Below are 12,893 nucleotides of genomic sequence, written 5' to 3' on the forward strand. Positions count from 1 at the left end.
AAGCTGAGACTAGACGAGGTGAGAGAAATAAACACTCGTCGGATCAGCGACAGCAAAGCAAAGTAAAGCAAAGCACAACGCGGTCGCCGGACGCGCGCGTTTTCTAGCGGCATGTAGGCGCCCTCTTTCATGCAGGCAGCCAAACACCCGGAATATTGAAGAAATCGGGCAGCCAAGCGGTAGGTAATTAGTGTTTCGACTCGTGCGCAAGACCCCGCATTAATTTGCGCCCCCTCCGGGACCCATCCCATCGGTCATCCCACCACGTCCATCCAAGTATTTTTTCGGGGCTTGGCCTGCCCTCGTGCCACTCGCCGCCCTCGAATTGATGAAGTCTCAACGCGGCGGGAAGGCAAGGGAAGGCGATTATGGTGTGTGGGACCTTCGCTTCAGCCCGAGACGCTCAAAGGAGCCCACTGCCCTCCTCGGCTGTTGTTGTCTGGAGCAAACAGCAACACGTGGGATGATGATGAGGGGGAGAAGAAGAGAGAGAAATAGGAGGGACAGACGGGCACGGCCGAAACATCACGGCTGGCCACTCAGCACCCAGGGACGGGACGGGTGCAGGCAGCTCTATCTCAACTAGTGCGGACCGATCGCACGACCTCGGTGGGAATGAAACATGAGCAAGGTTCCGGTAATCAACACGGTCGATTAAACTGGCCACATACGCGAGCGAGAAAGCAAGTCGAGGCGAGCTCTGCCCTGGTGGTTTTTGATTTGCACGGGGTGAGTAAACTGGTGGTGGTGGTAATGTGAGATTTTGGATCCCGCGTGCTCCTTGATTTTCCTGGTCCTGGTCCTAGTCCTGGTCCTCTCTCGTTATTACAAAGGATAGGATCTTGCAGAGGATCGATACCCTCTACCCCCAACTCTCGATGAGGGGCTTGCAATAACAAGCGCATTAAATCGAGTGCGAAAGAGGCAGCTGCCAACAGGTAGGAGATTCTAGCCGATTGTTTGGGGATGATTGCAGGATTACCGAATCGGGACTTGTTGCTTTATTTTCGCATCTGGCTCTTGGCTTGATGCCCCTCCCCGGCCAGACTCGGGGCTTGCTTTTTTCTTTTCCAGCCGGAGCCGATGGAATTGATAAGGTCGCACGCGTCGGCAGCTAGCGAGCACACCATCACAGGCGCGGTATGGGGAACCCAGGTCCCGGGCGCCGTGTGGCGTGTTTCATCGCTCGGAGCTTCCAGGGGTCTGTCGTCCAATCGGTCGGCCAACGCACACCTGCCGCCCGGCCGCCCCACTCATCCCAACCAGGTCTTGGCGCCAAGAGAAGAAGGAAGAATTGCATCACTGACGCCGGACGAGAACGTTTTCTCAAACACGGCACCATCTACCAAGCCATATGAGCTGTATGCATCCTTGAAGTGTACCTACCGATCCATCGAAGTATTGTGTATTTGGGCCTTTGTGTGGTTACATCGGAATAGGATTAGTATGGGCTTTCGTAAGCTGGTCCTTTCTGTCTGGCTGCCAGATCGAACCAGATGTCAAAATGAGTGGAGCGGCAACCGTCCATCGTTTAAACCTTCGCTGTAAGTGTACTCTTTTAAGCCGGTTTAATTCAGCAGGCACATTAAATGAGTAGGGATCGCAGAAGTTCTTTTTATGCAGTGGCTTGATAGTAAAGGAGTTACCTCATCCGAAGCCCTTTTCCAGACCATTTGTTGAATTAAACCGGCTTGAAAGGGTAATTCATGTCGCAATTTACAGTGGCCGCGTACACAGTAGAGCCCGAGCAGCGCCGTGGCCGCCCAATTCAAGTGGAGTAGGCGTTATGCGGCCTCCGGGTTGGTGGGTGCGAGTCGCTTGATCGGATGACAACTGGCCCTGACCTGGATTTTTGTTTTCGTTTCACTTCCTTCTTTTCTCTCCCTCCCCCTCGCTCTCCGCGAGCGCCACAACGGCACAAACACCGGCAAACACGCAGGGCTTTGAGCCCTGGCCGCTAATGATCTGCATGGCGCAGGCCCAGGGGAGCAGGAGGAGTTGTTGGTGCCGGAAGCCAGCTGCACGCACGGCCAGAAACGCGAGTCCGTCCGTCGGCCTTGTGCGGATACACAGTACGCCCAGAGCGGACATGGCCGAGCACAGAGCCCAACCCGTCGGAGCGCAGGCTGAGAAATCTAGAAATTGTTTGGTTGATCAAACTCTCGTGGAAACGAATCGTCCTGTCTTCTACGCATTCTCTGCCCGCTCGCAGAGTGAAGCGTCCGCAAAGAGGAAATGGTAGAGCAAGCCTGGGGCAGCCAAGAGGCGATTGAATTCTCGGCTTACATGATCGCTAGATGCTTGATCGGCTCTTGCCTCCATCTGCTCCGCTGCTATCTTGGTATCTTGGGGGGTGGGCGACGCAGGGGACTGAGGCAGCTCCTGCAAGAAGAGCACGCCGGCTGCATTTGGAAGGCGTGTGGAAGGGGTATTAATGGCGTGAAAAGGGGGCTGTGGGTGTGAAGTTCGACAGGCCCCCACCCTACCCCGGTCCTTGGCCCTGGCATTGGCTGGGCTGGGCGAAGCTGCTGATCACACTGGGCCACGGCACTGCTTGCTGCAAGGGGCGACCTGCGCTGCATTGCAGGGAAGGCAGGCACGTCGATGCGGATGGAGGGGGCCACGCCTGCTGGACGCCCAAGGTGCCATCGCTCATCTGTGGATGCCATCCCGCGCTCATGCTATATCATACAAGGCCGCGTATCCCCTCCCCTTTCCTGTCTTTTCTCCTGTCCACCCCTAACCGGAACCTCGTTCCTTTCGGCCTCGTCCTCCGACAAACTTTTCGCTTCTCCCAAGAGCCTTGTCTCTTATTGACTTTGCTTCCCTTCTCATTTGCGCTTTTCTTCTTTTTCTTCTTCTTTCGGGCCGTGCTCCCGCCCCCCCTGGCCCGACGCCGGTTACCCACAACGCACGACACCCCTTCGACGGACTGAAAAGCACACTCCCCGCTGCCTTGGCCGGCTTCGATAAACAACTGGTTTTGTTTACTACCCACCCACGACCGAGTCGATATTTTTTTGCGCACGGAGGAAATCTAAAGGTTAGCTGGAGAAAAGACCAGACCAAACAACAAAAGAAAGAGCAAGGAAAAGGAGCTTTGGCTTTGGACTCAAGATCGACTCAGCCCGTCACCACCACCCAGACACCTGGACCAACTGCATGACCAGGGTACTCCGAGCCTTGTCGTCATCTCCCGGATTCCAGCCCATCTTTTACTTTGGCTCTTTTCTTCTCTCGTGCCTTTACTTCTCTTTGAATCCCCGGCACTGTCATATTCTCTTCTTCTCTTGCTAGTTTGGTGATCCTGCCGTTTCATGTTGGCCACCATCCCCAGTTGCAAGGTCCTCTCTAGTTAGCCTGGCTACTCGGTATCTCGAGGTATTCCCACGGCGGCTGGCGTGACTTCAGACGTCACCCCCAACGGAGACGTTATCGTCTATCCCCTTGTAACAAGGGACCGTTGACCAGCCAGATACACAACAATCGATTTACACAGCTCGACACCATGTCGGCACCAGCAAACATGTCGGCGCCCGCCAACGCAACGGCGCCGACCAACGCCACGGCCGGCGCCGGCGCCGGCGCCACCAAGCCCTTCGACCCTGCGCTGGAGAACAAGCTTCTCGCCAACTACCTGTACTACGTTCTGGGATCTCTCGCCGCCGTCATGATCATATGGAGGGTTTGGAACCGGATGGCACACTATGTGCGGACAGTGTCGTCGCTCCAGAACGACACACAGCGCTACTTCGCCCAGACCGGCGCGACGGCCTCGTGGTTCAAGCGTGAGATGCGGTATGCGCCCATCTTCAGCAAGCGCCACAACCGCGAGTTCCAACTCTCGTCGGCCGTCAACATGGGCACCCTGCCCACCCGTCTGCAGCTCTTCCTGCTCGCTGGCTACGTCGCTACCAACGTTGCCTTTTGTGTCATCAACATCCCGCTGCACGCAAACTTCGACTCTGCCGCCAGCCAACTGCGCAACAGGACCGGTGTCCTGGCCGTGGTCAACATGGTTCCCCTGTGGCTCCTTGCCGGCCGCAACAACCCGCTAATCAACCTGCTCGGCATCTCGTTCGACACCATGAACCTGCTTCACCGGTGGCTCGGCCGCATTGTCGTTCTCGAAGCCGTTACGCACACTCTGGCCTTCTTGATACCCATGTCCAACAAGATGGGCTGGGAGGCCGCGCTCGGCGTCGCCTTGGGGTCGAAATTCCTCATGTGGGGTTTCATTGTAAGTGTGGCCTTCTGCATGTCCGCCGAGTGCCAGTGAGTTTCTGACCCAAAACAAACAAACAACAGGGAGCTATCGCCTTCGTCGTCATTTTCATTCAGGCTTGGAGCCCGATTCGCCATGCTGCTTACGAGACCTTCAAGATCCTGCACATCATCGCCGCGGCTGTTTCTGTGGCTGGCGTGTGGTACCACTGCAACCTTGCCGAGCTCCCGCACATTAAATACATCTACACAGTCATCGCTCTGTGGGCTTTCGACCGTGTCGCTCGCTTCCTTCGCATCGCTTACTCCAACTTTGGCAGCGGCGGCACCAAGACCATGGTCGAGGCCCTCCCCGACAACGCCGTCCGCGTCACCGTCACCATGGCCCGCCCCTGGACCTTCAAGCCCGGCCAGCACGCCTACCTCTACTTCCCCACCATCAGCTGGACGCAGTCGCACCCCTTCTCCGTCGCATGGAGTGCCGAGAGCGAGACGGCACTGGCTGGCGACGCTGACAAGGGCCTCGCCATGAACCGCCAGGATGTCCTGTCCATGGGCAGGACAAGCATGTCTTTCATCATTCGCGCCCGTACCGGCGCCACCGCATCACTCTACAAGAAGGCTGCCGCAAATCCCTCGGGCCACCTCATCACACGTTGCTTGGTTGAGGGGCCTTATGGCGGCATGCATGACATGTCTTCCTACGGCACGTGCATGCTCTTTGCAGGTGGTGTAGGAATCACTCAGGCGGTGCCCCACGTACGCGATCTGGTCGCCGGCTACAACAATGGCACCGTGGCAGCGCGCAAGGTGGTTCTCGTCTGGATCATCCAGACGCCCGAGCACCTCGAGTGGATCCGACCCTGGATGACCGAGATCCTGGCCATGGAGCGGAGGCGCGAGGTGCTCCGAATCATGCTCTTCGTATCAAGGCCGCGCTCGACAAAGGAGATCCATTCGCCCTCGGCCACGGTCCAGATGTTCCCCGGCCGCCCCAACATCGAGACGCTGATCTCAATGGAGATGGAGAACCAGGTCGGCGCCATGGGCGTCACCGTCTGCGGGCCCGGCGCTTTGAGCGACGAGGTTCGCCGTGCTGTCCGGACCAGGCAAGACCACGGCACCATCGACTTTGTTGAGGAGGCCTTTTCGTGGTAGGCCATTCGGCCAAAGGCGACGACACAGCGGCGAGCCGCTATGGAACAAAGGATGACGTGTTATGTTTTCTTCCTTCTATTTTTGTTTTTCTTCCTTCTGTTTTCGTTTTTCTTCTCATTTTTTGTTTTTCTTCCCATTTTATGTTTTTCTTCTCATTTTTTGTCGGGCTTCTTGGGCAACGCGCACGCAAGTGCGCGACTGCACCAACCACCTTTGACATATCCTTCTCTCCGATCCTTCCCACCTTCTTGACTAATGCCTCACCCCCGCTCGCTGCCTCCTTTTGTGTGCAATTCTACGCAAATATGTGGAACAAGAGGGTACAAGAAAAATACCCCCTCTACTTCAAGTACCTCAACAGGCGAGGACTACGACATGCCCCCAAATCTTTTTGATTTCTTGTATATATCTTTCTTCTTTTGAACACTCCTTGCTGCGTAGAGGTTAGAGGGGATCATTCACCACATTGTGTATATGAAGCCTAGAAATAGAGGTTTACTTTTTACGACATCCAAGACAAGACCCTTTTCGCAATTACATCTGGACCCGTGCATGACGCAAACCGTCTTTGCTCTGTTCCTCCGAGATTATGTTCTATTTAACGTGGATAGGTCGTGACGTTGAGACTATCCCAGCCGAGGGGGCCAGACAAAGCCGGTTCGTATTCTCGCCGGTAGGACCCCCAGTCAGGTGCGACGGGACAGGTTCGGCCCCAACCACGCCTGTACGACCATGGGAGAAAAAAAAACAGAAACAAGGGGCCCGGCCGGCCCAGGTGCGGTAACGCGTGTGTAATATCTCAGCCACCTCCTCCGAGGCAGCCTAGGCCCCTCCCCCTCCCCCTCCCCCTTCTTCTTCGCGCTGCACACAACGCCACACACACACAAAGGCATCATAACCCGCCAATCAAATAACCAACCCCGAGTTTCTTACGAGCCGTACGTGTGACGCGAGGGATACGGGCTGGAGGGTTTGCTGACGCCGTCCCAATAGTTTCTTTTTTTTTCTTTTCTTGTTACTCCCCGTCTTCCCCCCCCTGCCTGAGTTCCTCGACCCAGCCATCCGCCTGCCGCCCCCGGTCACACTGTATGCCATCCAACATGGTTGGATCAGGCACCTTTGTGGGAAGCAGGACCCGAGGGCGGAAAGGGAGGACGGAGGGGCGGGCGACGGAAAGTGAAGTCCGCCTCCGCCCCATGCATGCACCTAGGTTCTCCTGTATCTCACGGTAGATTTCGTGTCTTTTGTTTCCGCCACGGAAGTATTCGGCAACCCCCATTTTGATTTTTTTATTCATCTCTCTCCCCTGTTTCATCGTGGCTAAGTAGGTAAAGCTAGGTAGATGCGTAGATATGTTGGTAGCTACATGGATGAATGCTCACCACCCCGCATATTCCTGGCCTCGGAGTAGATCTGCATGATCCGGAGGGGGAGTGGTCGTAGGACCAAGGGACGGGTGACGGGTGACGGGTTCCAGGGCCGGAAGCGAGATTGTTGGTGTTTGACATCAGAAATGGAGGGATATCTTGGCCGGCTCGTGTTGACGATCCCTAAATATCAGGGACGAAATCTCCGCAAGGGTTCGAGCGGGGAAAAGGAAATCAATCGAAAACATAGAAAAAGAAGAGAGAAAAGAAGAAAATGAGACGGAAAGAAGACATGGTAGAAATTAAAAAAAGTACAAGTACAACGCTGCCGAACGGACACGCAATGGAAAAAAAAAAAAAAAAAAACCAACCAGCCAACCCTCCCACGAAACCGATTCGCCTCTTAAATGCAGTGTCATCCGTGATGGAACCGAGCAAAAGGAGAGTGAGTACAACGCTGTCGCATGAGCCTCAAAGCCACTGCGCGCAGCAACAAGAACACGAGAAGAAGAGAGCGGAAAAATGCAGTACGCTACGAAACCATCATAGTACGCCGGCGTGAACGCAAGCACAGACCGTCATCGCTGGTTTCTGGGTGGTGGCCTTGTTCGATTGGGGAGCCAGATTTGGCTGACTTCCACGATGGCAGAGGGGAAAACGTGAAGAAAAAGAGTGTGGGGTGGGCAAGGCCCGAGTGCATCAGAGAGGTGCCCGTGAGGGTGGGCTGGGTTGCATGGAATCGATGGTACCTAGTCCGAGCCTTTCCCGTGAGGGATAGGATCAGAGGCACCGGCTGGGAGACAATCCGATAGGACACATGCGTATGCTATGGATGGAGTTAGGCTCGGGCATTTTTATAGTGGCGACGATCCCCTACCTGCCATTGGCAGCGGGTGCGACTTGAAAGCCACGGCTGACTGGTGCGTGATAAGAACCGATGCTTTGGAATCCCCTGCGTTGACGTGTTAGCAAATCAATGCATGACGAAGAATGGCGTGGGTGCATAGTGAATGCGATGGAGACTACATACTTTGTCAGGTCGAACCCTCCATCCTCCTCAACCTCGTTTGCAGCAGGGGGCTGCTCCGGTGGTCCTGGTTTTGGTTGCAACAGCTCCCCTCCAAGCCGCGCTGTGCGTCTTGTTGGGCTCTGAACAGGAGACTTGCTCGGGCCCTGGGGAGGGCTGCTGCTCTGTGGCAGAGGTTCCAGTCGTGGCCTCGATGGGCTGAAATCTAGAGCCGACGGGCCCCTCAATGGCGTGCTTCCGATGTCGGCATACTTCCAGAACGGCGCTGGCGAGCTCGTTGGCATATGTTGGCTGGGCCGCTGAGCAGTGCTGGGCGGGGCGAGCCGCAGGTTGACTCGGTGCGGCGCCGGTGTTACGAACGACCCACCGTCCTCCTGGAGATACGAGGAAGTGAGAGTGGGTGACCGAGGGATGTTATCCTCGGGCTGCAGCTCGTCTGTCGCCTCTGTGGACGGCAGGGCCACCGCTGCTGCTGCCGTCTTACGGAAGCGTGGTAGCGGACTGCCATCGATCCCCAGACCCGACTCACCGGGGAGGAGACGACGGGAGCTGCGGTCCGGTGTCATGTGCAGGTCACGAAGGGCTGAGCGGGGCTGGGGCGAGCCAGACGGCGAGACCTTGCGCTTTCGCGAGGAACCGAGGTCTCTGGCTGCCATCTCTCTCGGGCCCTGATTCACATAGTTGAGCTGGTTCGGAGAGGACGGGTTTGAAGAGCCGCGGTGGCCGCCGCGCCCTCCCTTGTATGCGCTTCTTGTCATCTCGTCCTTGACCTCGGGCACGATCTGCCACTTCATACCCTTGCCAGGCTCGTCTGTCGACCTTGCCACCTTCTCAAACGCCTTGTTTAGGGACAGGTTATGGCGGATGGAATTCTGGTACTCCAGTCAGTACACGAGTGCAATCAAAGGACATGTGGATATGGACACAACTCACCTGCCAGCCGGCAGCCTGCTGGTGCCTATAGTACGAGTAGTTGTGCATGATAAAGGTGTAGATGCCGTTGAGGTTGAGCTTGTCGTCGGCCGTGTTCATGATGGCCTGGGTGATCATCTGCGCATAGCTGTACTGGGGCTTGATGTGCTTGTTCTCGTCCAGGCTCAGGTCGACATCATTGGGGTTCATGAGCATAGTGCCATCCTTGAACTGCGGCGACCTGTTCTGGGACCCGGCGCCGCGGCTGCGCACCGACGGCGGTGTCCCTGGGCGCCTGTAGTCGGGGGGCGCCGGCGCGATCGTCTGGGGCAATGGTTGGCTACGGGGCAGCGCGACCCTCCCGCTCACGGCCTGGACGGCGCTGGACGAGGTGGTGGGCCGGAGAGCGTCCTCAACAACCTCGGAATCCTTGCCCGTGCCGGAGAACTCGGTGCCCTGGAGCCCGGCCCGCTCAATATATGTGGGGTGTATGCGCAGCGGCGCGCTATCGAGGGGGAGAACGAAAATCATCTCGATGCCGCCAATCTCAATGACCCTCCCGCTTGTCAGTGGGGTCGACACGCCCTGCTTCTGGGGCTCGCCATCCAACTTGACGCCGTTGCGGCCCTTGACCTCGAGCGTCCAGGTGGAGTTGAAGGTGATCATGGCGTGCTGGCGCGATATCATCTTGCTGGGGCCCAGGTCGATGTGGACAAAGTCTTTATTCTCCTCGTCCTGGTGTGTTGGCGGCGGGTCCGAGGTGCGGCCGATGTTGATGGTGGTCTTGGTGACGTAGTAAGTCCAGTCGTGGCCGGCTATTTTGGCAAAGGCCTGGACTCCCTCCTGGTTCTCTTCGTGTATGGCGTTGGCATGGTCCTTGCTCGCCTGCAGGACCTGGTCGCGCGGCGACGTCAGGTTCTGCGTGACGCGGGTCACCACTTCGAGGGCGTCGTGAAGGTTCACTACGGACGTGTCGGCGACGAGACTGGAATCGGGCTCCTCGGGGATGTCGTGCTCCGAAGAGTTGGCCTGGGCCTTGAGGAATACGTCAGCTGTGCCTCGGCGGGGGGAGCACCAGCCGGGTGTTGACGTCGAGCACATGGGGGTCCGGCGAGGAGGGGCAGAAACGTACCTGTTTCCTGCGCTTCACCGGGCGCGAGGGCGATGAATCGTCTCGGCGCTCAACGGTCGCATCTCGAACCGAGCCTCGGCGGGCTCGCGAGGAGCGCTTTGTTGGAGACATGGTGGGGGCTGCAATCGAGAAAACACGTGCAACGCGCAAAGTGCCGACGTCGGCGAACAAGTGCGAGGATCGTTTCTATAGGTTTCGGTTGCGGTTGCGAGAGATTTTGACGTGGGAGAAAGGGCTGGAGGCTGGTCGTCGAGAGCGCGTGGTTGGTGGCGCGTCGCTGGCTGTGCTGACCCTGCCGGGTTTTTGGCGGCGCGCGCTGTTCGGCTCGGCTTGGGAAGGGCGCAATTCAAGGATGCTGAGCTGATCGCGAGAGGCGTCTCCAGTCGGGAGAAGACGAAACCAAAAAATGAAAGTTTTTAGAAACAGGCCGGATGCAGCGAGGATATCGGCGGCGCACAATGAATGGTGTGTCTGGCCAGGCCCAGATGCCAGCATCAGAGTTTGGCTCGATTGTCGGCGCTGCGCTCGCGAGATTTTTTGTTTAATTGACAGACAGGCAAACTCGGGTGCCACTATGAAGCAACACCGCACGTGACTTTCCCCCCTTTGGGCCAGGTCCCTGTGTCCCAAGCCACCTGCCGTGGCCTTACGCCCCTGCGCTTCCAAGCTGTAACCTAAACCCGCTACAATTTACTCAAGACTTACAATACCCATCTCTCGACAAATTCGCAGTTGCTTCTCCCTAACAGTTCCGTTGGTAGATAAGCCCATAGCTTGAAGGTGGTCATTCAAGTTACTGCCTATATATAAATATTTTCCATTGAAAATAACAATTAGCTTTGAAAATTCGTAATGGGATGCGTTTTTAAGGAATAGGAATACGATTAAAAAGGGAAAGAAAAACTGGAATTAGGAAAAATAATGAAATAAAAACGAGAATAAGTAAAACTAGTATAACACACCGCAAAGATTGCTAAGCTCAGCAATCGACTTGCTGGTTTCCAAAATGTGCTTGCCTGTTACAAGCGACACAATTGGACCAAGGGCTCGGTTTCGATCTGTAACGTTGGAATTGAGAGAGTGGATAGTGACATTGAGAACACTAAAAGTGCACACTATTAGTTAAAATATGATATAATGCAAGCCTAACCAATACAGGCAATACCTTGCAGGAACCGCTATCGCCGTAACTCGCGCCATCTCCGCAAATATCTGCTCCATATTCGCTGCAAGTCTCGCTTCAAGCCTCTGCTCCATATCGTCGAACATGGGCTGGAGGATTTCCGCCAGGTCCTGTCGCGTAGCGTGCCCGCGCTGGCGGACAGCGATCGTCTTTTCGACATCTGGCGGCGGCGGAGAGCCCGCACCTCCATCCCCAGCCTCAGACATGACGGGAATAGCGTGGTGGAGTGGGCGTCGCGGTGAAACGGTCGCGTCTTGCAAGGTGACGACGTGTGAAGTGGGGCTGGTCGCAGGGCAGCGCAGCAGGTGGAGAAGAATGCAAGAGACTCTCCCATCAGCCTGGCTGTCTGCTGGGCAACGGCGCCTTTTCTACCCCACCTGCTGGTACGGGACGCTTGGAGCTTTGACCATGGGAATGACCGCCGCATGGACGCCACTGACCCCTCTTGCTCTAGAAATGGAAGGCCGGATTCCTGGCAGGACGCCCGGCCGACGTCAGCGCGAAAAAAGGAAGGGAAAAAATTCAAAGCAAGAAAGGAAAAAAAAAGGGGGAACGGACCACAACCAGCCACGTTTCTACAAAGGCCCGTCCAATATATTGATCAACCTTCATTGCCACGGGAGGTTGGGGAGGGATCAAGACACGTTTACGAGGGTCCACTAACATTTGAATTTTCATTGATGTTGCAGTCTACACGGGAAGCAATAAGCGCTTGCGCATCATGGAAGTCAAAGACGCAGGATGGAGATAACAAACAGAGCAAACGCGGGCCTCCGCAGCCCCCTGATCATGTGGGCAGAGGGCAAACAATTAAACCCTCAGCCCGTCCCGGCGCCCAAATCACAAAAACACCCCAGCCCTAGCTCTAGGTTCCCTCCTAGCGACCCTTAGCGACCCGCCCCCGGCACGCGCAGCGCGACGAGGGCCATCCTGAGGTCCGGCACCTCGTCGGCCGAGCCGGCCACCTGGGCCCAGCGCACCACCCCCAGGGCGTCGACGGCGAAGGCGCCGCCCGTCTGCCAGCGGGAGCCGCTCTCGGTGGTGCGGTTCGCGATGCGGTCCGTCTGCGAGAGCCGGACGGCGCTCGCGATGATTCGCGGGTTCCAGACGGACCAGTAGGAGCCTAGGCCCAGCCCCCACGCCGCGTAGAGGTCGCGCGCCTCGTCCACCAGCACGCTGACCTCCCACTCCCCGCCCACCTCCTCGACCCAGCGCTCCGTCGTGTCCTCGGACGAGTGCGACACGGCGATGCAGCGGATGCTCCTGTGCTTGTCTGAGAGCTCTGCCAGGCTCCTAAAGGTCTTTTCGGCAACTGTGATTTTTTGGGGGGTTTGTTCGAATAAGCAAGTGGCAGGTGTTTGTTTGTATTGTTTGTACATATGGATACGATATTCGTGCATTGCGGGGTGAGTGGGCGGGTGTAAGTGACCAAGAGCCCATGCCATCCATGGGCCGGGCTTTTTCTCCCTCTTCGATATCAGCCTAGCGAAGGGTGGGACTTACAAGGACACCCGCAGTGCCGGAGAAACACCACGATTGTGGGCTTCCCAGTGGGAAAGGGGAGCTTCGCCGAGCTTGGGGCCCTGTCGCCCAGCTGCAGAGCCGCGGCGACCTCTTTGGCGGGAGGAGCTACGTACGACTGCGCCTCCTGGGAGACGTACCTCCTCAGATTCTCCATGGGCGCTATCGTCGCCGCAATTGTAGTTTCGTAGTCCCAAGAAAACCAAAATCTGAGGGCGTCTGGCTGCACGGTTTGTCGTTGTTTTTTGCCGTTTGCTTGGTCGGTTGTGACGATGACGTCTGGCCTGGGCGGTCTGGGACGGCACTGGGGGCCAGTTTATACCCGCACTCAACCCGCAGAACTGCCCGACATGGAATCCACATGATTGA

At 56.8% G+C, this 12,893-nt stretch overlaps 4 protein-coding genes across 4 annotated transcripts; 1 reads left to right on the forward strand and 3 right to left on the reverse strand.

The window, feature by feature from the left end:
* Nucleotides 1-2,713: 2,713 nt before the first annotated feature.
* GGTG_09530 (hypothetical protein) lies at nucleotides 2,714-5,907 on the forward strand. Its single transcript, XM_009227381.1, has 2 exons — nucleotides 2,714-4,240; nucleotides 4,309-5,907. The coding sequence occupies exons 1-2, from the start codon at nucleotides 3,509-3,511 to the stop codon at nucleotides 5,380-5,382; spliced, it is 1,806 nt and encodes a 601-aa protein (XP_009225645.1). The 5' UTR covers nucleotides 2,714-3,508; the 3' UTR covers nucleotides 5,383-5,907.
* Nucleotides 5,908-7,096: 1,189 nt separating this feature from the next.
* GGTG_09531 (forkhead box protein J2) lies at nucleotides 7,097-9,931 on the reverse strand (the record flags this gene model as incomplete). The annotated part of the gene is made up of 4 exons (XM_009227382.1): nucleotides 7,097-7,701; nucleotides 7,780-8,648; nucleotides 8,710-9,723; nucleotides 9,821-9,931. 4 exons carry the CDS (start codon nucleotides 9,929-9,931, stop codon nucleotides 7,623-7,625), a joined length of 2,073 nt encoding a protein of 690 aa, XP_009225646.1. The 3' UTR covers nucleotides 7,097-7,622.
* Nucleotides 9,932-10,081: 150 nt separating this feature from the next.
* GGTG_09532 (hypothetical protein) lies at nucleotides 10,082-11,370 on the reverse strand. The gene is made up of 3 exons (XM_009227383.1): nucleotides 10,986-11,370; nucleotides 10,783-10,922; nucleotides 10,082-10,620 (listed from the first exon to the last, which is right to left on the reverse strand). Exons 1-3 carry the CDS (start codon nucleotides 11,207-11,209, stop codon nucleotides 10,511-10,513), a joined length of 474 nt encoding a protein of 157 aa, XP_009225647.1. The 5' UTR covers nucleotides 11,210-11,370; the 3' UTR covers nucleotides 10,082-10,510.
* Nucleotides 11,371-11,651: 281 nt separating this feature from the next.
* On the reverse strand, nucleotides 11,652-12,808 carry GGTG_09533 (hypothetical protein). Its single transcript, XM_009227384.1, has 2 exons — nucleotides 12,507-12,808; nucleotides 11,652-12,315 (listed from the first exon to the last, which is right to left on the reverse strand). The coding sequence occupies exons 1-2, from the start codon at nucleotides 12,679-12,681 to the stop codon at nucleotides 11,891-11,893; spliced, it is 600 nt and encodes a 199-aa protein (XP_009225648.1). The 5' UTR covers nucleotides 12,682-12,808; the 3' UTR covers nucleotides 11,652-11,890.
* Nucleotides 12,809-12,893: the final 85 nt, after the last annotated feature.

Source organism: Gaeumannomyces tritici (genome assembly GCF_000145635.1).
Source record: "Gaeumannomyces tritici R3-111a-1 unplaced genomic scaffold supercont2.5, whole genome shotgun sequence".
Taxonomy (NCBI): Eukaryota; Fungi; Ascomycota; class Sordariomycetes; order Magnaporthales; family Magnaporthaceae; genus Gaeumannomyces; species Gaeumannomyces tritici.

Bases quoted from the DNA above. Each gene is read 5' to 3' on its own strand.
- GGTG_09530 (XM_009227381.1), top strand. From the start codon at position 3,509: ATGTCGGCACCAGCAAACATGTCGGCGCCCGCCAACGCAACGGCGCCG. The intron at 4,241-4,308 runs GTAAGTGTGGCC...AACAAACAACAG, and splicing joins TCCTCATGTGGGGTTTCATT to GGAGCTATCGCCTTCGTCGT.
- GGTG_09532 (XM_009227383.1), bottom strand. From the start codon at position 11,209: ATGTCTGAGGCTGGGGATGGAGGTGCGGGCTCTCCGCCGCCGCCAGAT. The intron at 10,923-10,985 runs GTATTGCCTGTA...GTGCACTTTTAG, and splicing joins GCGATAGCGGTTCCTGCAAG to TGTTCTCAATGTCACTATCC. The intron at 10,621-10,782 runs GTGTGTTATACT...ATTTATATATAG, and splicing joins TGAGCTTAGCAATCTTTGCG to GCAGTAACTTGAATGACCAC.
- GGTG_09533 (XM_009227384.1), bottom strand. From the start codon at position 12,681: ATGGAGAATCTGAGGAGGTACGTCTCCCAGGAGGCGCAGTCGTACGTA. The intron at 12,316-12,506 runs GTAAGTCCCACC...AAAAAATCACAG, and splicing joins CCGGCACTGCGGGTGTCCTT to TTGCCGAAAAGACCTTTAGG.